General features: G+C 37.3%; 1 protein-coding gene across 5 annotated transcripts in view; it reads right to left on the reverse strand.

Moving 5' to 3' along the window:
• The window catches only part of LOC126366829 (polypyrimidine tract-binding protein 2), a 496,400-nt gene that overhangs the window by 247,560 nt on the left and 223,811 nt on the right, over nt 1-25,029 (reverse strand). For 3 of the 5 annotated variants that reach the window (XM_050010129.1, XM_050010128.1, XM_050010127.1), the window contains one exon: nt 19,382-19,486. In XM_050010129.1, the coding sequence (XP_049866086.1) occupies nt 19,382-19,474 (93 nt within the window). In that variant the 5' untranslated portion in view covers nt 19,475-19,486. Of the gene's footprint in view, nt 1-1,958; nt 2,095-19,381; nt 19,487-25,029 lie in introns of all 5 variants that reach the window. The other 2 variants (XM_050010132.1, XM_050010131.1) reach the window with 1 other exon arrangement.

The raw sequence follows: 25,029 nt of genomic DNA on the forward strand, positions 1-25,029 counted from the left end.
TGCGTGTTCTTCCGTGGATGCTTTTTCTGTGTGTTAGACCGTGCGTTTTTTCTATACAAACGGAGATACTTACAAGCAACGGAAGAACACGTATCCACGCGCTACGCTGCATCATGCGGGGCAGTGTGAGAATCGCCTTAGAGTCTGACTATAACACCACAGAGACGTTGACATATCTTTATAAATCAGCAGTCGGCTAATAAAGTGGGTATCTTAAAGTATTTTTGTATTGTGCTCTATTGGATTCAAAAAGTTCAGTAGTTTAGTTATAGATCTTGCTCCAGTTACAATGTTCCCTTTCCCCGAAAAGCTAGTTTAAAGTTTCATGAATCAGCAAAATATCTAATCTACTCCTAGCTATGCTGTGAATATCTTATTCAAGGATGACGGGTAGAAACTTGGTGCACTCAGCAGGTTTTTAAAAAGATCTTGGAAAATTTGTAGGTACACCTAACTTAATAAACTTAATTCTTAAAAAAAAACATAGGTTTTTGGTATCGGTACCATATTATTGTAATAATCAGATACTGACTAAACTATGGAGTTTCATTTTAATATATCGGTATAGTCTAGTCATATAAAAATATAATTATGTAAGTGTATTGACACGGTCCGCGGAGGTCCGTGTTGATCTATGATATTGACAGATTATTTAACATTTATAAACTTATAAGGCAAATAAAGCCTGGGACACATTATTTTGTCAAAATTCATGTTGCGTTACTGTTCAAAAAAATCTCAGGAGGAATATAAAACCTGCTTAAAGGTATATTAATTCTCAAACCGCCTAACGCATTTACCTACGGACACATTATCATTAGCCAAAATTAAATTGATTATTGGATTATATTCATCTCAAAGCTGAAAATAATACAGTTGTACACAAATTTGTAAAATGATTTACAAACAACCGCATTTAAATGAAACATATCAAACGCAGAGGGATTAAAACAAGACACACAGACCACATGTTGACCAATTCCATTTGTAATGAGCTTTCACGTGAGGGCATTAATATAACAGCGGATAACAATATTCACCACAAAATTTTCATTTAAATCCGATATATTGGGCAGACTTACATGCATTTCTTTACATGTGCTAACTAACTGTACTAATCGTATTTTACGAAGTCCGATAATTCGCTCTAAAGAAGCTGGCAGAAACCTGTTTATTACAGAAGTGACTGTCATCTGACTTTCTACTCCGAAAGTCCAAAGGTAAAACCAGAGCACACCTAACAGCATCCAATAGTAAAGAAACTAAATTAAAAACAAATAGGCATACCTGTAACTGCAAAGATGCAATTTTCATAAAAACATAGATATTTAACACACTAAAATATTTATATCATCATCTTCACTTAGTGACGATAATTAAAATATTTTCATAGGTACTATAAATAAATGTCAGTCACAACAGTTATACCAACCAGTACTACTGAAAAAGAAAAACACAAAAATGTAAAACGACCGAAAAACATAGTTAATCCACAGACAGACAGGACACAATACGAAACGTTACAATGTGAAAATGTTTAGGTTTACACAAGCGCGCTATTAGTGTTTTTATAGTGTTTAAAAAAAGTTTCTTTTCGCATACCTATCTCATAAAGAACTTTAAATTTTTACTTAATAATGCGCCCTAAACATCATATTTTCTTTCTAGTATTTTCGAAGTACAGTGAAAAGAATAGAATTAAACGCGAATAGTTCCAAACTCTACCGCTAGCTGTCGCTACACGCTTGTGCAAACCGACCCTTGTGAGCTATGAATAAAAACGTGCCATACAAGTCTAATTTGTAATTCTAAAACAGACTGCGTTAGCCGTTTTGATTTTTCGCAGTGAGTGAGTGATTTAGAAATGTATTTACAAAAGCCCCACACGAAAAGGTTAGCGTGGCATAAATGGGGAGAGTGAGTAATTAGAATATTTATTCATACAGCTATTTGATTACCTTGACCATTTCACGAATCACCAACGTCGCCAATGTAGAAGGCAATCCGTTTTACAGCAAATGTATAGGCACTTAGAGTTAAACACTATGTTCTAAAGTCTATGTCTTCGCACGCAGTTCAGGATAAAAACTGGTCCTGAAAATAATGTAATTTGTTAATTTTTGAATTTAACTTAAGGGAGTGTGGGACAGACATCAATCGGTTAAAAAGAGATTATTAATTTTCTTTTCAGTATTATAGATAATCTGACTCAATCTGTTGTTTATTGTAGGTATATAGTACCTTAAAAGCAAAACTTAAATTTTTTTTAATGAAATTTTAAACTGAAATAGAATATGACGTTCTTGCCTGTGGAGTTGGTGGAGAAGTGTGGACTACTAATATAGTAACCCTGATCATATGACGCTACGTCTTTTTTGACGCGACTTATTTAGAGTGACTAATAGGGACTGTACTGTTTTTGCCGCTGGCATTAACTACTTGACTGGAAAATGTGACGCTACAAAGTGTAACCAACTAGCTAAATTATTTTTTCTAGTAAAAACATCTGGCCTGGATTTTAAATGACAATTTTTCACAGTTCTTTAAGGTCAGGAGCTCAGGAATCAGGCGACCTAAAATCTAAAAGCTGTATATGCAGCGTGCCGTTTAAGTCGAAGCGGCGTAGGTTAAATCGACAGTGTAATCGCAACCAATTTAGTTGGCCGAGGGTATTGGCGCACTTTTTATCTTTTTTAACAGAGTTTCCAGTTTGCTCTACGAAATTAGTTTACACCAACGTTTGATCCGATATTCCTTTAAAGAAGTTAAGCTTCGACGGAAAATTTGTACAGCGTTATACAAACAACTCCGCGAAGTATTTTTAGATGTAATCGAATCACCTAGTGATTTTTTATTAGATTCCCTCGGGAAGAAGTTGTTACTTGCCAGTTGCAATTTAAACTAATTGGATCGGCGTTTACCTTCGATATAAGTGTTTTATCTCATCTTTGCGTTTACACTCTTTTTAACCGTAGCCAGCCCTTTTATAAGCAGTTTTTGCAATTTCTGGAAGAATTTTTCGGGGTACATTTAACGATTTTTAGGTAGCTGAAGCTATTGTGTATCATATACTCATCATCAGCCCATTAACGTCCCCACTGCTGGGGCACGGGCCTTCCCTATGGATGGATAGGGAGATCGAGCCTTAAACCATCACGCGGGCCCAGTGCGGATTGATGGTTATTAACGACTGCTAATGCACCCGGGACCAACAGCTTAACGTGTCTTCCGAAGCACGGAGGAGCTTGAGATGAAAACTTTTTTTTGTGGTCACCCATCCTATGACCGGCCTTTGCGAAAGTTGCTAACTTCAACAATCGCAGACCGAGCGCGTTTACCGCTGCGCCACCGAGCTCCTCAATATACTATATATACGTGTATCATATACGCTTCACCTTAATAAATAACAGAGTATATAAATAACATGATTTGGAACAAAAGAAAATGTATCATGCTGCTTATCTTCCCCGGCATTAAATATAATATTGAGGTTCCGTACACATTAACACATACAAAAGGAAACATCATCCGCGTTATAATCCGACGTCACCTCATTAATATGAGGAGAATCGTTACATATGCAACTGTGGGGGAACACATCAAACATACACTCAATTCTCAATTTCCGTCGGAGTTTTATGAGCCAATACTTTGTAATACAACACTTCCTGACAAGGTACTATGAGACGACCGGGGTTTTATTTGACAGAGATAAAATATTTTTAACTGTAGAAAGGTATTTTTATCGATATTATTTTCGGTTGCGGCATGGATGAAGATGTGGGTGAAATTTAAATGCAGTCAGACATACTTACATTATGGTATGGATGGGCAGGGATACAAGACATTAGAAGACTACACTTAGCTAAACTTAATATTGTTATCCTAAAAACGGTATAATAGTTTGCGGTTAATTACCTTTTTTAATTGCGCTTTTTTATGACAAGTGTTATGTAAATACATAAGAAATATAAAATAAGAAAAGTGTTGAATTTAAAGAAGAATATCAACTGTTTTGAAGGGTTAGAGCTGAGCCAATTTTGATGAATATACCTATATCCTTGGGGGAGGCCTATGCCCAGCAGTGAGCGTCGTACGGCTGATGATGAGTATACCTAGTCTTTCCTTGGTAACATTCAAAATTCTAACAAAGCTACAGTAGGTATCAAATTACCCTGGGCAACCACAAATCAAAGAGAAGTGGAAAACCGTGTAAAACACATTCCGATTAAAAACTAATGCTGCAAAGATTAATTTCTTGTAGGTCACTCTGTCATTGTCACTCTAATTGAAAATGATAGAGAAAGGGAATCGAATGACAGGTAATCAATAGTTGAGTTTCAGTTACCTAGGAACCAGGTCCCAGACTTCACTATTTCCATAGAATAAAAAAATAAATAATACTCCGTATAAAACGGTAACTATCCGCCCCGCACCAAAACATATCGAGCGCAAACCTCACTCCCTTTGGGTCTTATTTTAGTCCTAAATAGCCGAATGCCACTAAGGAGTAGAGAGAGACAGAACGAACTGTGTGTCTGGCTCGCACTTACGCGTTAAGAGACACACGGTAAGAATAAGATTTTTGTACGGTGTGTCACGTGCGATCGCGCAACTTCTTTTTGTTATTATTATTGTCATCTCTTGAAGTTTGGATATTTAATAAGGGAAATCTGAAGGTACGTGAATGTTTTCTGACTGCCTACATTGTTGAGAAGCTGAACTTTCAGCTTTGCATAACTCTAAAATTTAATATACCCTAGGCTCTTCTGTGCTAGTCTCTAGGCAAATAAAGTCTTAGAAACACAGCTTCTGCTTATTTTAGTTCTAGGGAAGCTTATTACTTTTATAAAGTATCTTAGTTACTTGTTAAGTTTTAAAAATTACTTCCAAATACACTGGAGGATGAAAAGTCGACTCGAATGGACCAGATATTTGGAAAAGTACTCTGCTCTACGCAAATGATTATCTATCGTATTGTTTTCTTTTATTTATTTAAAACTGGATGATTTCCCCTTTAAAATATACTTTATGGCATGCACTCAACCATATTTTTATAACAAAAATATTTATTTCCACAAAATTATAGAGTAAACTCGCCCGTAACCCTTTTTTACGACTTCATTATTAAAAGTCTCATGTACAAGATTTGACAATTTGTAAAGTACATTTAAGTATTCAAATCGTCATTTGTTCGGATATCGAACTCATCGTGACGAAGTTCGCAGAATGAATGCATTTGTTTTTTTTCATTCCTAGGTCAACAGACTATGTAAAAAATGGTAAATATAAACGTAGGTACCTATGTTAAAGAAGCTCGAGTATGCACCTGTCTGTGTTTAAATTGTCCGAGGATACCCCGACTGTTGGTAATGGAATAAATTAAACATACGTGAAACTCAGAGATGTGCAATGAAAATGTCTAGCGCTGATGGAATTGAATTCTGATGTTACGTGTGCTTCAGAAGTTTTGAATATTTTCTTTTAAATCGTAGTTTTGAAGAGTCAATGAAGGTCGTAATAAGAATACAGTTTGCATTCACCCTTAGGCGCTATCTCACTCAGATACCATGGTAGTAGGAGTAGGTAAACAGCCACAGTTGCGCCACCAACAAAATTTATGCAGTTGTATGAATGCTACATAACCTTCGAACTGAATACATTTTGTTGGTGTCAGATGCGGTGTGTGGCGATAATGATCCTTAGTATTGGCGTCTTAAGATTTATATTATGATAATTGCGACGTAGACGGGTTAGCAGTCCCGCATCAAGAGGTACCTATAAGTATCTCTCCTTGTTAGTTCCGGCCAAGTAGTTTATATTTGCGACAAATCTGCAATAAGTCTCTCTTTCCCTCTGTCTCTCTCTCTCTCTCTCTCTATCTCTCTTTATTTAAGAGCTGCGCTCTTGTCGGTGGAGTAATCGCCATTCCTCTCTTCTTCCCGCCAAAACCTTCACCTCCTGATACGACACGACCTGCACCTTCTCTTTTATTTGTTTCATAAATGTTTTCCTAGTCTACCCCTTCCTCTCTTCCCTTAATTTTTTCCTTTTATGATGTTTGTTATAAATAAATCGTGTCGTATCATGTGGCCAATCATATTTACTCTCCGGTTCTCTATAGTCTTCAATAAGTGACATAAAAAAAACTACTCGTTTGACAGCACGTAATCCGTTTGTCAACTTTTAATTAAAATATCGATGCTTGTCTTGACACTTGACTGTTTTCTTATAAAGTAGGTAAAAAACTCATTACACACACTCATTATAATAAATTAACACCCTTACTCCTATTAATTTTAACTTTATTTTTGTTTGTTTTTCAGGCTTCCTGACCACTCGGAAAGCAATAGGCACCATCACAACACTTGGACATTAGTATACATACTTATAAAGAAAATCCTTCTCAGGATAAGTCAGGTAACGGTTGGAAGGTATCTTAAGACTATTTATTGGTTTAGGAGCAATTTTCAGCCGTACCCCAAAAAATCTCAAGAGGCTTTGGTTGTAAGGTAAACCATTTCAAGTTTTAAAGATGTAGATGAAAAAAGGGGAGTCAAAAGGTACTGAGTAAGACCTTAGGTGAGTGTTTCTCCAGAAGTTTCGGTTTTAATTTCGTGTGTAGATTACTGATTGGTTGATTGATTTTGATGTGACTTTAGATGAAAGAAAAATAAAAACACCGGATAAATCAAGAAGTAATATTATTTTCTACCTAATCATCATAATCACCCTAGCCCCGTTTTTCACAAGGTCTGCTTACCTAATCTGAAAATTTGACAGGTCCGGTTTTTTACAGAAGCGAATGCCTGTCTGACCTTCCAACTCGCGAAGGGAAAACCAGCCCAATACAGGTTAGGTCACATACCTCCGAAAATTCATTTCTAGGGAGTGTGGGTTTCCTCTCGATGTTTTGTTTCACCGCTGAGCACGTTATTATCATTTATGATTTAAACATGAATGTATCTATGTGCTACCTAATAAAAAACGCAAAATTACTGTATTTTATTTTTGTGTCCCAAAACGACAGATAAGTTGCAGCTCTTTGCAAATATATAAGATCAATACCAACAAAACGTACTAACTCTATTTATTATTTCAACAGGATCAGACTCGAAAAACGCCCTAACTTTAGAACACAATATTTTGAATGGAAACAAAACGCAGACAAATAAACGAGTTTAACTGTTTTATCGCGGTTGGGAAATCTTTCCAGTGAGCTTAATAACTGCGGGATTAAGTCGACTTTGCCTCGACCCGGAAGCCAGCCGTCCGCGCCGATTACCACCGGAAGCGGAAGTCTTGCCGCCACCGTATCCGGCGCCCGCGCACCGACAACCACTTTTTGTCACGATAACCCCTTGTTTTAGACAACGAAAACAATTAATTTTGACATCTACGACAAATGTAACTTGAGGGTTATCTTTGCTGCATCTGGATTTCAAAGAAGATTTGTGTGTGTGTGTGTATGTGTGTGTGTGTATGTGTGTGTGTGTGTATGTGTGTGTGTGTGTATGTGTGTGTGTGTGTATGTGTGTGTGTGTGTGTGCATGTGTGTGTGTGTATGTGTGTGTAATAGGCTGTCATTTGCCATATACCTAGTTAAGTCTCTTTATAACTAAGTATGTTCTTGTATTTTAGTGGAATACGAGGAAACGTTGTACTACAGTTAGGTTAGTAGGATATGTCTAATACGATTATCTAAACTGTGGTCAACCATTATGTGAGAAACAAGATATTCACTTATAACTTTTGCCACGACAATTAATTTTGTGGGATTCAGTCCCACACGCGTAAAATAACTATAAACGTAATTTACATCTAAAAAAATTGTTTCAACGACAAAACTGACAAATCGATATATAAGTAGTCTGAAACAAATCTCAAATCTCAATCTCAAAGGCACAGATAATATTAAATTAAATCCGAATGATTTACTGCCGCTGGATGCGGGCAGCGCAGGACCGATCGTCGTGGAGATCCTTGGGGGAGGCCTATGCCCAGCAGTGGGCGTCATACGGCTGATGATGATGATGATGATTTACTGCAGACATTATTTATTACAGTTACTTTTTATTAGAAACACCACCAAAAAGGCACTTTAGAGTATGTCTCCATAAGAATACTATTAAAATTCACGCTGAAACAAAACAATAAACATCGCAAACCAGTCTTAATAAATTTACAGCATGGAAAATAAAGGAAACAGTTTTATTCGGCAAATTGATAAATATAATAAGGTCCGTTCGAGCGCACGGAACGCGGTAAACGAGCGTTTTAATCACCACCGACATTTTTATGCTGCGTTTCGTTAATTATTTTTGTACCCATCCGGAACATTCCAAGTGGTAAACCAAATAAGTATAACCCCGGGATAAAAGGATGTAAGTACAGAAATGTTATTTTTGGGAAATCAATTTCTAATATTTATAATATAATCAATTGATATTATAAATTAATCAAATTATAATTTGAATTTGAAGTTTAGTAAAGTACTAGCTATGTCAGATTTAGTAGATTTTTTATTAAATAAATCGCTACCAGCAAAATCATATTTAGCAATTATTTTTTACTGCAATATTATTAATATGTTAACCTTATTACTCAAGTTATTGCAACATCATTTTTATATTTTATGTTAACAGACAGCAATATTTTTACCTATCTGCTTACAAACAATACCTTAAAATTATTCGAGGTCGAAACCATAATATTCAGGAGATACGACCCTTTGTGCCACTTTAAGTACGTCCAAATTGTGCGTGAACCACTATAGACACGCGATCCCCCAATTATAGGGTTTGCGGTGTTAAAAATTAATTCGCAGTGTTACCCCTCTCTTTTAACGAGCACCGTAAACACTATCAGTCTATTGCTGCTTTGTTTTTCACGGAACGTTGCTGTTTTATACAGTTTATTACTTACGCAGTTTGGATTTTGGATGTACGATATGGTAGGGTGAGTTTACGTAAAATTTTATAGGACTGCTAAGTTACTACAATACAAAATTTTCAATGAACTAAACAAAAAATCTTTATTGCAGACAATACAATATAGGACAGTTCGTTAAAAATGAAGTGTAGAAAATTCGCCGAACCATTCGCGAAAGTATTGCAAATACAGAAACGAACGGAGGAACTTTTCTCATGTATAGTGTTCATTATTTCTAGAAAAACAATATCCGTACCCTACTGGTACTAAACATAAAAAAGTTGCGAAGTCAGTTAAAGAGCAACCGTCATCAATTGTCACCTATAGGCAATAAGCGAACGACGAGCAACTTGCCTATTGGGAGGGCCTTTTTATTAGAAAACTTTGTCCACGTATAGGCATGGAAAAATAAAGTTGTTGTACGTGGTACAAATAAGACGGAACGGCCACAAACAGAACGGGATTAAAGGTAACGAGAACGATCCCTTTGTTTAAGGATAAGTTGTTAGCTTTATCGGTTTTCTTTCGGCACACACGGCATTTCAAGGCAATTTAAGATGGACAAATATTATTTGTCAAGTAATGATGATGTTTATTATTGGTAGGTACTTGAGACGTCTCAGGTGTCTAAAGTGGGTAGAGCTTGTCCTTAATAAGACTATTATGTCAAGAAATTCTTATAAAGTAACATAATATAATTATTTAAAAATAGAAAATTTTTTTTTATTTATTTATTTTATTTATTTTATTTATTTATTATGGACAACTTACAAGCTACACTCTGCACATGCAAAGTTACAGACAATAAAAAAAAGATTAAGAGCTAGCTCAATTACAAGTAGTCACAGCATGCACAATCAAGTGAACAAGAAAAACAAGATATGTTACTAGAACATTGAGTTTATTCTTAATTCTTCATGTAAAAGTTCTATACTTTTCTGACGGAAAATCAAAATAGTTTATTTGCTTTAAATAGAAAATTCCACTTGATATTAACTCTGAGAATCATGATCTACATCATCCCCCTCAGTATTCATTACGACGTCACTAACACCCTGTATAATCTCCGGGTTCGATCACCGATGGGGCCATTGTTGAAATAACTTCGCAAGGCTATCCTTTATAATAACAAAGCTTGATAAGAACACTGCAGGCTGAATGACATGATTGTCAGAAAAACTAAGATGATAACGTGCTTCCGAAGCCACGTTAAGCCGTTGGTGCCGGGTATACTTGCCCAAAACATCTCCACCAACCCGTAATGGAGCACATGCTCCATACGTCCTCCGGTTGATTGAGGGGAGGCTTGCCCAGCAGTGGGACGAATATATGTTGTTTATGTTATGTTAATATTAGGTATATAAAACTACATATTTATGGAACACGATGTTCGTGCCTCACCCAACTAAGTCCACATAATATCAGCGTCGTGGTTTATTCCACCGACGTCCACCTTATGATTATTTCGAAAAAAATCGTCTTTCTTTTTTGTAATTGTTTAGTGGAAATTTGATATGATGTTGTCTTTTTTTGTGTGTGGCGCCCTTTTATAATAAACTATTTATATTCTAGTCTAAAACTTGTGAGTCATTGATCGACCTCGTCAACCCTGGTGTCAGGGTTAGGTACAACTGAACCGCCATAGGCCTCTGACGTAGCTCATGTAACGACTACATACTTCTTGCTTCTTATATATAATAATATGGGACTATACATTACTTATTCAAGAAGTTCAAGTAAAACGAAAAAGAAACATCATATTTCCTTTTTCAGCATAAAATATGTTCTTGCTAAAAAGGCAGATAATGCACAAAATAAGTATCTGCCTAATACAAACATAGGTAAGGAGAGCTATTTGCTGTCTGAAATCTGGGCATAGACCGCCGAAAGCTAATCTCGTCGACATGACAAGACAGTTCCTTGCTTTACCATGTTCTATCCAGTCCTCTTAGAACCTGTTTGTACCGGTGATATCTGAATTTCAACGTGACGTCAGTAACAGATCCGTGTTGCTTTCAGTTGCAGCGTTAATTACGCATAATGCTGCCGAACTAGTAGGTTATGCGAATATTTAGTTAATTAATTAACTAGCAGTGGAGCACCATGGTGGAATAAGCACCATAGCCTCTTTAACTATTGAGGGGATATCAGAAGTACATAATATTATTATACAGTGTTAATTATATCGTGACGAAAACTATGAGGTATGATTATGATTGTCACTAACACTCATACGTACTTGTATGGCTACCTGTACGTACTTGTACGGGGTGTAGGTGACATCGTAACGAGTACTGAGGGGGTGATTTAGCTCATTATTTTGAGTTAATACTTACCATTGTTTGTAAATGTTTATTTCCTTTTGGTGATTGCCTGGAAGAAATTGCTCTAGAGCAATAAGGCGTGTTATGTCTGATTGTTTAAATTTAGTTCTGTGCAATAAAGTATATTTGATTTGATTTTGATTTGATTGTTTATAATAAAAAATAAATAAATAAAAGAGTACCTTTCATTTATCGCTTATTAGTCGCTTTTTTAGAACGGAATTCATTAAATTATTTGTTCTTGGAACCAAACCGGACAACGTCGTCCCACATGCTTATCGTAATTATTTCCATGAAAAATCACTCATTATTGATTCCTGTAAACCACTCAAATTGGCAATTACAAATATACAAATATTTCACCAAACAGTACATATTGAGAAAAGGTACTCTTAGCCTGTCCACTTAAGTTTTCGCAATACTTAGTTCAGATATCGATTTTTTCTTTTGTTTCGATTTTTAATCGTCCCTAACAACACGACTATCTGCCAGCAACAGTCGATTTTATTTGAGAACTTCGTTTGACGGCGATTGGCGTCCATTATACGTGCACCATTGTGCACTCGACAGCATAACAGAACCCGGACTTTGAGTTACATAAAGTATCGCTTTTCCAGCATATGAATACGATACCTTGCTGGTTGTTCTTGCCCGTATAGTAACTATGCTTCGAGCAACGAGGATCAGATATCTTGAATATCATGTTCGAATCCCTGCAACGTTTGATTGACAAGCTCTGCTGTATTTGAATAGCATCTGGTATTGTAGATGGATTTGCGTCCGACCATAGACACACGTGATGATCATTTTCATCCTGAGCACACTCGGACACTCCATACTAAAATCTTATTATTAGAAAGAAAGAAACGTTTATTATAAAGGGACAAGGTGTGTGAAAGACAGAGCGACGAGTGAGCGAGAGAGAGGAGAGAATTGCGGAATGATAGGGAAATGGCGGACGGTTGTTTTAAAGAGGAAACGTAGAAGATTATCATCATCACCAGCCCATTAACGTCCCCACTGCTGGGTCACGGGCCTTCCCTATGGATGGATAGGGAGATCGGGCCTTAAACCACCAACTGCTAATGCAGCCTGAACCAACGGCTTAACGTGCCTTCCGAAGCACGGAGGAGCTCGAGATAAAAACTTTTTTTTTGTGGTCACCCTTCCTATGACCGGCCTTTGCGAAAGTTGCTTAACTTCAACAATCGCAGACTAGAAGATTATAAACAAAGTTAAAGAAATAATAATCGTTTCCTTCATGCCCTAAACCATTTTTATTTATTACCATGTGTCGCCGAGCGAGATAGGCCGCGCTCTTCCCTTTACTCCTTAGCGGCATATGGCCAGCGGTCAGCGCCCGATGTGAATTGGTACGGGGCGGAGAATCACCATTCTATACGTATTTTTCTTTATTCTATGCCCTCAGGTAGAATACGTCTCCGCATTACATAATCTATATACGTATATATATCTCTGTGTTAGGTTCTATAATGATCTTGTGACGTAGCGAGTAGGCGCCGCTACTTTAACAGCGCACCCCTGATGCCGGGCAGCAGCGGTATCAGTACTGGTTGGAGGCCGAGGAAATGGATTCTGGTAGGGCTCTAGCTAGAACATCACCAATTGAGAAATTGGTCGATGTGCTGCAGAACGGAAGGCGATTGAGGCAACCACCGTTCTACACGCCCTATATATGGAGTAATGAAGGCGATTACTCCACCGACAAGAGCGCAGCTCTTAAATAAAGAGAGAGATATATCTCTGCAACATTAAGCTACTTGAACATCAAACCCTTCTTTTTGATGTCATCAAACTATTGTTAATTGAAGAACGTTTGACTTTCGCGTCCATTATTAAAACACTTACTAAAAAGGGGGCTTTCGAAAATTTACAAACTTGAGGGACATCCAGAAGCATCTGCAGGGCCAAGAGCTTTACAAATATAAGAAAGAGAGCCCATAACCGTTCCTTTAACCTTTTCTTGTAGTGTTGGTAATGTAACATCGATAATTTTGCATTGAATATTTTATCTCTTACGAAATGGCCTGTCCATAAGTTTATTTCATAAAATTTGTTGTTTGATGTTTTTGGAACTGATACGTTTCAACCACGTTCCACTGATATTAATAATTATCCTTTAATAGAACTTGTAGCATCAGTGTAACCTAATAATAATTATGGTTTCTCCAATATTACGAGTATGGGTATTGTAAAATCTTTTATTTTACTTACAACTAATTACCACCATTCATTGGATGCATTGATCTTGCAATGAATGTACCTTTAACTAGCTCAATTGGGAATATTATAATCGTGAGATTGTGTTATGTGTGTCAAATAATAAAAATGGCTGCAAGGTGTATTGAAGAGGCTTGTGGCTTTGTCAACTTGTAGCTCATTTATCTTAGGACACGAATATTAAGTGTGGCTGTCTTCAGGTATAACACAGACACCCCACACAAAAATCTCGTTCCTACCTTGTGCCGTGTACGTTCAAGCGAGGCAGATAGTCCGCGCGCTCCCTCACTTCTTACTTCACGGCTTACGACCATCATCCCCCTAGCATTATCTCGTATTTCGAATACGTAGCCTGAAGACGTCTGCTTACATAACCTGAAGACTTGACAGCTCCTGTTTTTTACAGAAGCGACTTCTTGTCTCACGTTCCAACCCGCGAAGGGAAAACCAGCCCAATACAGGTTAGGTCGCAGTAGGTCGTAGGCAGGTAAAATTCATTTCTCGGGAATGTGGGTTTCCTCACGATGTTTTCCTTCACCGCTGAGCACGTGATAATCATTTATGATCAATACATGAATACGAAAACAAATTCGACAATCACTGGTTTAAGCCTGTGCTGGATTCGAGCCTGCGATCTCAAAGTGAGATGCAAGCGTTCTACTAACTGGGCTACCACGGCTCATAACGGCTTACGACCATTTAGGCTAAAGTCAGAACTAGCGGGGGTGAGGTACATCTAGCTCGGTACCGATACGATGCGCGGGGCGGAGAGTGTCCATGCTATTCGTAGTATTATTATTTTATTATATGGTTCACTGAAACGCAAACTTATCGACGTGTGCATCCTGCCAATCCTTACTTACGGTGCCCAAACGTGGTCGCTTACTGAGGCTCAAAAGGCCAAGGTCGGGGTTTGTCAAAGAGCAATGGAGCGCAGCATACTAGGTGTAAAACGAATTGATCGAGTTAAAAACACTGTGCTGCGCTCGAAAACCGGTATAGCTGATGTTGGCAGGAAGACCGCCAGGCTAAAGTGGGACTGGGCTGGACACGTGTGCCGCATGCATCCGGAACGATGGGCAAAGATCGTCACGCACTGGGTGCCACAGGACGGACACCGTAGACGTGGTAGACCCCGGAAACGATGGCGCGATGATCTCGACGGTTATCGAAAAGACTGGATGGAGCTCGCACAGGACCGGGATACTTGGAAGAATATGGGGGAGGCCTTTGCTCAGCAGTGGGATCATATAGGCTAATAATAATATGGTTCAGGTAGCTAGTGCACGCATAATAAGGGCATTACTTTTGTCTATGTATGTCCGTCAGAATAGCTACTACCTCCTTTTTGCAATACTTATCGATGTCGATAAATCGTCCGTCGCTCCGGCAAACAGAAGATGACGGACGGGCGGCCATTAACCGTCGCTTGCTTATTGCGGCGCAGGTTGCGGTACAATGTACCGGAGATAATGCCCGGTATTTCACCTCGCACCGCACTAATATTTGGTCGTTTTTTGTCCGCGACGTCGCTACTCGTTAGCCAGATGAATAGAATCACCAGATGTCTACTTGCTATATCATTTTCATGGCGAAAACGTTTAATGCGTTCCTTATTTAGCTGAATATTAAAGCCTGTTTTATCGACCGGCAACTTTAGCCGAGATTTTTCCGAGTTGTTCATTTTTTTACCTTCATTTGCTAGATTTTTTGCATTTCTCTCTTTCATTCTTCTATCGTTGTTTGCTTAGCCTGTTCTATTAATGCTTTTAAAAAACAAGAGACAAGTCTTTGATAATCGTATATATACCTAAAATACTTTTCACAAATAATATTTAGATCTAGGTGCTAATGGAAAACACAAGTTCTAGAATTCAAGACCTTCTCAGATGGATTTGGCAACCTGTAGAATTTGTGTGTTGAAGATGTGGCATTGTATATTATACTCCCGTTACTAGCAGACCCACAATCCATATTCCCCAATACAGAACATAATCCCACCTGGCCGGTCTATAGTGTATATTCCATTGTGGTACAAAACAACAGATTAAACGCAACCAGATTGCTTCCTAGAATATTAAATGGACCAAACATCCTATCCATTTTACTTAACACCTGAAAGAGCTCATTTCTAACACCTAAATTAGGATATATCTGACTAAAAGGATCAGGCTAATACAACGAAAGATTTTTGGCGTATCACAGCTTACCCTTGTCAAGTTACGTTTGTCAAAATGACTCAAATATTGCTTTGCTTGATACTGATGAGTTAAGTCAGTGAAAAAAAAAATGTTATAATATTGAAATGTTTTAACTCTACGTAACGCATGAAAATCTGTATAGTCCCTGCTAACCCCTGTGGAAACTGTAAATTTAAGTTGTAATATAATTGCTGGTAGGAAAAGCAACCTATTTTCATGTTTGTTTTCACAAGTACTAAGCACAATAGTAAAACGTCTGCTATTGACATAAGACAATCAGGCCAGACGTAGCGCCGGCTACAACATCGTAGCAAACATCGTAGGCCGCTACGACGTAGCTACTAATGGCACAAGAAACTACGAAAGCATGGATATGCTTTAAATAGTTTTTGTGCTAATTGTTAACTGTGACAATCAGGAGTCGTGTTCATATTTGTAAGTGGGATATGTAAAGGTAATTTGCATTCAGAACGGCGTGCATACGAGTGTGAATGGCAGGGCAAGTCATATCCTCCCATTAGTAGGTCCGGAGAGGGACGGCTAATGAGGGCACTGATATTGTGGCGCTCCCACTCGCCGACGACGCCCGGCCTCTATAAATTGGTTCCATGCATATTTATTTATTCAAATATTATGTATGAATTGAAATCTCGCCTGACTACTGAAATATGGCTCGGTGAAAATTGAATCAACAGGGTAAATTAGGTTGACAGCGCCGTAATAGTGTTTGGAAAACAAACTCTTTTAGCTCAAATAAGAAGCGTAACTTTAAACAGCTCTCGTGGCATTATTCAAGTCTTCTTCATAAACTTTGCCTTTCGAGCGGGAAAACTGTGAACAACAAATTTTTCATATTTTACTCGCCTGACGTTTGGGGAAATTGGTATTTAATGAGTAAACTTATGCATCGAGGCGTGCACTAATCTCGCTGTTTATGATAATGCAAGTTTTAAAAAGTGCATATGTTAAAAGTTAGCGTGGTTTAATAGTTTTTTGATGACTTCGCCGGCAAAATCGAGCGTGCAGGAATCGCGATAAAATACTTTAGTACATCGCAAACAGCGCATACAAGAAAATTTCATTTGCACTAATTTGCTTCAGAACATATATATGCTGCAAAACTATACAATTTTATTTACTTATTAGAGAGTATTTAGAACAAGTGAAAATGTGTGATTTAGTACTGAGTGTGTGCGTGTGTGTGTAAGTATTAAGTCATTATCATCTCCCTAACGACCGTTTTTTCACGGTCGGCTTACCTAACCTGCAGATTTGACAGGTCGTTTTTTACAGAAGCGGCTACCTGTCTGGCATTCTAACCCGAGAACTGAAAACTAGGTTAGGTTGGAAAATCAGGTTAAGTCACATACCTCCGAAACGCATTTTTGACTGTGTGATTCTTCACGGTAGTTTCCTTCACCTGATAGTCACTTATGATCATCGAACATGAATTTTAAAACAAATTCGAAAATAACTGGCCCGTGCTGTGATTTGAACCTGCGAGCTCACAGTTAGGTTACTAAGTTAGGCATTAAGTTACAGTAATTTATTCTAAAAATATTTAATTTATTATCGCGCGTTTGTTAAAATGCTAATGTCGCATATACAAAAATACTGTAGTAGACGTTCTGATATAAATATGTAAGTCTTAATAAACCTTTTTTCTGACTCACGCAAGTACTTACAACTCATGGCAATACCAATAAGGAACCCAATACAAAATCCTTCTAGACTTATATTTTCCTATCGTAGTTGATAAAATAACAGCAGACTACATCTGGCGAAGTTTGAGTGCACGTTCAGATAAAATGAGGCAGACGCGGACGTCTCAAAGATGGAACTAATTAAAGTCCTCGCTACGAATCAATACTTATAAATTAAGACGGTTTAACTTGCAAAGGTAATTGGGCAAAAGTTCATCTCAAATATTGATACTGGTGTAAAGGCGGAACCAAGGTACGACGCATTTAAGCTTTGCTTTGGTTAGTAAATAGCTTCTTATTTATGTTGAGGATATTTTGTGTAGTGACAACCTCACAGCCCCCATTCTTGTGTAGTTGGAGCATTCGGCTCACGATCTGGAGGACAAGATTCGATTTCCGGTAGGGATTTCCTTTGGTTTAAAAAAAAAACTTTGAGACTGATTCAGGTTTTATAAAAACATTGCAGGCTGAATCACCTGATTTTCAGATAGGTAAGATGTTTCCGTGCTTTAAGCAGGTTACGTTACGCTGTTGGTCCCGGCCGCGTTGTTATAAACATAACCTGTAATTGGAATGGTTCCCCCTTGGTGTTGAATGATCAGATTGGGAGTTTTTCTAGTAAAACTGATTAGGTAAGCGATGCTCGGAATAAACGCGGGATAAACGGGAGATCACAAAGTTTTCATGTAGCTAGAAGAATTTTGAAGATCTACAGTGCACCTTTGTAATATGAATTTTGACATCACAATTTTGAATGCGGGATAGTGCAGAAACTATTCAGTGCCAGCTGTTTATAGGAGAGTGGCTGCGATGGTAATTGGTATCCTACAACTTAATCCCGCGCTCATTTTACCTATTACTACTTCGGACTCGATAATCGATTTAACCTGTCAAATTAAAGTGAAGTTTACGTTGAAAATGGAAGCAAACTAAGTGACTTTCCTCACATTGCGACGGTACTCGTGCGATATCGCAACAATTTTATCGTAAATTTTAATTTACAAAATGTCAGAACGTGTCTATAGATTTTGTATGAATAATCAAATATCGAACTCTTTCTTTCATGTGGTCCAATACAGGAAACCTACCCTTATATCACGCGTCAATTCGATATCAAATAGCACTGTAAGGAAGGTCGCTTCTCGCAAAAAATTTGAATTGTAAATATATAAAATAGCACAATTATAAACCTGTACCTAATTATGAACATTTTCAAGATATTTTTGCAGATAAACGTATTCAATCTCAGTTCGCAAAATCATCGCTCTTCATCAGACGTGGCTAAACGATTATTTATTTGATTTTAATAATTTCAAAATTTATTTCCTGCCTACTATTTCCCACATAAGTGAGGCAGCTCCTTTATATTGAAGTTTCGTGTCTCAAAGTTACCTTATATTCTTTCACTTACTTTGATTATTTAGCTTTGATATATTCGCAATTTAAGTTGCCTGAAACTCTTCGGAGGGCGGCTGGATTAAATTACATATTTTTTTATTTTTTCCTTCTCCCAGACGAGGGCAAACGACTTTAGACTGTAAATAGAGGTCTGTAATGAAAGATAAAATATAATGCGCAGTACGAATTTCTAAAATATAATTTATGGATTCGGATATTTTGGGAAGCGACACTTATTTTGTTTTTATTTCACAAATCCTGATTAACTGGGTATTTATTTCTTGTGTTAAGATTAAATCTTTACGGACTAAGAACTGGATAACGCTAGTATTTTGGAAGTGGTGTAGTATAATTGCAGTCAAAACAAGAAACGAGCTGCTTACTATGTATTTTGAGAACATTTTTGAAAACATTTCGTAATGTAGGTACTGAATTCAAAATTCACACGTGATTTCAGTTAAGACGTTTTTCTATCTGAACTAAATTACTATATTAGGGCCTTAGTCAAAGACTAAGTATATTTCTACTTTTTCACTGGATATGTGCCTGGCATTCACATGTTTGCTCTTCATACAATAGTTACCTTTATTCCAATGTGAATAGGGAAGTCTGATGCCAACGCAGGTTGTGGATGCAGTGCCGGCAACAGCGGCAGTGGCAAGGGACAGGACATCATAGCTGCGCCAACCTGTGAACAAAACATAATACGTTACCTATAATTTTAATACATAAACAACCTATATACGTCTCACTGTTGGGCACAGGCCTCCCCTCAATATTCCGGAGGAGCTATGGAGCATACTCCACCATGCTGCTCTACTGCGGGTTACTCTGAACTGGCATGCGTGTATGAAACAATTGATGATCGAATGTCTCTGATCCATCCATAGTCTCTGCTTACCCCGGTGGGAAATAGGCGTGAGTTTATGTATGTTTGTAACATATAAAAGTCCGGGTTTTCCTTTTTTCGGACAATCAGGGATCAATCGTCTTTAAAACTTTTTAATATTAGCAAGAAATATTTACTCCTTGCTCCCCAGCATACGTTGTTATTCCGTCCAAAAAGTTTGTATAGTGAATGTTTCTCGACGCAAAACTATGTCTACTACATCGTTATGTTATACAAACCTAAGAAAAAGCATTAAAGACTTTAGAGTAATTAATGACGATTTTAGCATCTATAAAGTTACACCTAGTCTCCGCCATTTTTTACGAACTGTAGGTATTCCAATTCCAACTCAGAACCAACAAAATAAAGCGTGTGTGTGTTGTTGGCTCATATTTGTAACAAACCGTAATACCGACTGATCTGCTACTAGCCTGCATCCATGACAATATATTATTCATAACGTTTTCAGCGGCAAAAGCGGCCTACACGGAATATTAGAGAGCCTTGCCTGCCAAGTTTGTCGGGTTTTCGAATTCATCGCTAACAAAATTGTATTCGACGTTTCCGATCGTCGATTGATGTGAACGTACATGTTTTTGGAGCGATGCTAATCCGACGGGAATAATTGAATAGTCGATGCCTGCGAACACGGTTATATTTGAAACGGACAAATTTCTAGTTCACCAGTTTGTATACACGTAGAAGTAAGTAGGTAATTATATAAAGAATAATGTAGTATGAATTTTACCAGGCGGTTATTTTTGTCAAAGCTTTTTTGCATGAAGTAGGTGAATTCAGAATGAGAATAAAAATGTAGGCGCCAACACTGTTGAGTGATCCTAAATTTTGACAGTTTTTCATATTGTCCAGCTAAAAATTATGATAAATTGCTGTAAAATGTGGGGTAACGTGGAATGTATCCCTTCTGAAGGATGATATACGAAAAAGAAAAGCCATCGGTTGGAAAAAAGGCAGATTTGATTGAAAATAAGTTTTCTTATTTCCGATCCTTAGGGAATAACACTGATTTTACAGTTAAACGCTGCGCATATTTAAATTTAAATAATTGATTTCAGAAAATAAAAATCCATATGACTTATTCTATGCAAAGGGTTATTAAAGTGTAAAAATATAACCAAGACAATATGTTATATATACTCAAATGGTATGGGCAACTGTCAAAATTTAACAATACTCAATAGTAGCGACACCTGATGAGAGAAATAGGCAGTTTATATCCCCATTGTGACGTATGCTAGATGTAATAGCCATCAAGAAACGAAAAATTAACTTTTATAAATTGCTCTGCTTACACCCGCTTATTTCTCCACGAACCCACATTGGAGCGTGGTGGAGTATGCCGAATACTTCTCCCTATCGATAAAACCACGCTGATCCTATTATATTTTTTATTTCCTTATTTTATTTAATAGTTTATTGTACGCAGAACGGGATAAACAATTAGACTAACACAAGACAGACAAACGGTTCAGCTTATTTCTAGTAGAAATCTCTTCGAGCGGACCGAGTAAGAGATGAACTTAAAAACTAAAACAGGGGCGTGTACATCACTAACAAATAGAAATAACACATACAATATAAACAATACCAACACGCATGCACGCTTACTTACATAACTATATATATATATAAACCAAACTAAACTAAACTAAACTTAAACTAACCACCACTAACTAACTAACGTAAACTTATAGACCATTTATTCAACAACAAACATAATAATAATCGCACTTAATATTTTACAAGTCTGATATACCTATGTATATTGAGGGAAGATATTTTCACATCTCGTTTATACTAACACGTAATAAGTACAAGAAACTGACTACATTACATACACCAAATGTACTTCGAATTGTTTCGAATAATATAAAAATGCATCTCATTAAAACTTCAGAATCGGACTTATCCCTGCACTGCAAGATAACAAGTTAAGTCTCTTGTACTGCTTTATTGTTTCCACTGGAATTATTATCAGGCCTACCAATCACACCTTACATCAGAGTTGCTTAGAATTTGCAAACTCCATTCCTAACGTCATTTCGAAATCCCGCTATTCCACTATTCTATACTTGATCCGATTAAGAGCCATCGAAATCGGACGGTGAGTTGAAATTGCCTTAAATCTGGAAAACCGTAAGTCTTTGACGTGATTAATAGGATTTTTGGCAGCAGTGGATTCGTAAAATCTAGCTTGTTAAATGTATCTAGGTACTCGTTAAACAGATTAATCTCAGTTACTAATTCCTTTCCACCTCTTCTTATTTTTATTACTTCTACATAATTAAGTCAAACTTATAGAATATTTCATTATGCAGAGAAAACTCATTCATTTAACAAATTATACTTCATTATGTCAAGATCCTTTTGCAACAGAATGTACCTAAAACATTTCTGACCAAAAGCATATACTTAAAACACTATCAAAGTATAATCAGCCACGGATATTTTTGTGATGGAGCACACACATTTCGATTTTCTGTAATTTGCCAATAAAAAAGTAAATTGTAAAGTTTGTTCCATCCCAAAAAAACAAATTCTTTCCAAATTTCATGATTCTAGGTGAATAGGAAGTATTGTTGCCTTACGAAATTTGTAAAATTAAGGCTAATAATAACCGTATCTTTGCATTGCGTTGATAAAGAAGCTTGATATTTTTAAAACTTAATTTATCTTCTCGTGTAGAAAAAATGTTAATGGACAGACGGACCGAAAATAAGGATTCCGAATTACCTTTTGAGGTTCAGAATCCTGAAAACGAACCCAATCTGCAGCTTAGTGTACAACCGGAACTGACAAAGCTCGTCTGAAGCAACCACTTAAACTTCTCCGCTCCTAAATACGTGGAAAATAGTCCAAGTACAAGACTGAACATCGCGGAATGCGCGGTTCCAGCTTACCTCCAGCATAGTTCGCAACTCCATTCATTATGGAGGTATAAATGCATTCATTAATGTAATTAATGATGTTGGCAACTGTCATAATAACAAGTTGGTGTCGGTGAATAGTTGCGAGACTCGCGGTTTGAGGTGCGCGGTCAATCTACGATGTAGTGTGGAAACAAGTACGCAGGTGGGAGGAGGGGGCGGCAGCGACGGGGAAGTTACGGTATTTAATAAAAATGAGTTGTTACCTACGTCATTTTATAACAGGGGCCTGGTGGCTTGCCGTTGTAATGCTAGGGATGGCAAAGACGACATTAACCGGCATTATTGCTGTAGCTATTACGGTTTTCGATAACGATATTTAATATACTTATAATTTTACAACCGTAGCCAACTGTTTCCGATAATAATTCTTTTTGTTAATAAAAAAGATTTGGAAAGAATTGTATTTTTCACAGTAGTCATCATAAATCATTTTTAGTTACACAATACTTGCTGAAAAATTGTTGTTTATAATTTCAAATAGTTTTTGCACGTTTTCTACTTCAACTTTCGTTTATATAAGATAAACTGAAAAAGCTAAACTTCATAATTATGAATCCATTCGAACCCGCAGCATAACCTGACAGGCACACATTAAGTAATTAAATGTTTACGTTTCAACTCATCTCACTTGGACAGGTTGTTTCCAATTGAATATGACGAATGGCCAAAAGGAGGGAAACCCAAGCAATTTTCACAAATGCCCCAATACAAAAAGTTTGCATCATTAAAAAAGGTTGAAGAAAGTAAATTTAGCGAAGCCGGGCTAATTTAATTAAAACCAATAGTTAATTAATTAATTTTGCCGATATTCAGGCTTCGGAAAGGAGCGATAAAATAATTGGATCCGTCAAAATTATAGAAAGCCAATCGTTCTCTTGTGAATTAATGATTATAAGAAGGGGCTTTGATTAAAAAGTCTAAACGTTTCTTGCAAAGGATCGCCGATGTAATGAAAAGTGAGACGGACTGATTCTAACAGCTGATTGAAATTTAAGTAATCTTATTTTTTTTTATTCAGGTCCCGATTCTGGCCATTGTAGCTAACACGTGCACTGTGTAACTGAAAATTAGATATCAACCCCTCACGTGCAATTTCATTTTTCGATAAACACATTAGAATTTATGCAAGTACATAGACAATATAGCAAAAAAAAATGTGCCCCACATATGGGCCATGCACGTATGACGTATGACTATCACCATCATCAGCCCATTAACGTCCCCACTGCTGGGGCACGGGCCTTCCCTATGGATGGATAGGGAGATCAGGCCTTAAACCATCACGCGGGCCAGTTCGGATTGATGGTTATTAACGACTGCTAATGCAGCCGGGACCAACGGCTTAACGTGCCTTCCGAAGCACGGAGGAGCTCGAGAAGAAAACTTTTTTGTGGTCACCCATCCTATGACCGGCCTTTGCGAAAGTTGCTTAACTTCAACAATCGCAGACCGAGCGCGTTTACCGCTGCGCCACCGAGCTCCTCCGAGCCGCCGAGTAAAAACGTATACATAACCCCAAAAAAGATGAATTTTATTTACTTAAGGTTACATAAAAAAATCGGATCGGAATATCACTGTAGTACATACTTTATTTGACTTTATGTATCTGTGTGTAATAGTTTGATTCACGCACCAAACAGGAGAAGTTTAGTATATGTCATAATGGCACATGTAACAACACGTCCGACGCACAAAAGGCTTGAAGCTTATAATTTCAATTAATCCCTCGCATGATTAATATCCAATAGACCGCGTCTGCACGGATCCGCTACGTTAATGTAAGGTAAGGCTAGGTTAAAGTCATATGTACATATACATACGCAAACAGTATATTACATATACGCCACTCTCGTGTTACAACCGATCCATATTCGAGTGCGGATTACATACAAACATACCTACATGACGCCTGTAATCCGTAATGGAGAGAGCAGTGCTGTGAACATTTTGGGAGTGACCAAGGATCGTCTTATCGATGCACTGAGACTCACGACGGACACCCACACACCAGGACACAGGAATGCCGACGAACCTTCATGCATGTTACGAATATTACTGAATACTAAAATAAATAAATTACGTATAATAAAATATACTGGGTAATGACATCGTAACGAAAACTTTGAGGGGTGATAGAGGTCATGATTCTGAGTTGATATCAATTGGAATTTTCCGTCACAAGAGTATGGAACTGAAAATAATTTAAAAAAACACAAAAACACTCATGAATATTCAGACTGAAAATGTATCTATCAACTCAGAATCATGGTCTGAACCAGTACCCCTCAGTATTCGTTACGGTATCACTAACACCCTGTATATTCTCTTCTAATAAATCTTCCTCGCGAGGTAACACAACGAAGCAGTAAGTAGGTAAATAACGTTCATACA

This window comes from Pectinophora gossypiella, chromosome 5 (genome assembly GCF_024362695.1).
Source record: "Pectinophora gossypiella chromosome 5, ilPecGoss1.1, whole genome shotgun sequence".
In the NCBI taxonomy this organism is placed as follows: Eukaryota; Metazoa; Arthropoda; class Insecta; order Lepidoptera; family Gelechiidae; genus Pectinophora; species Pectinophora gossypiella.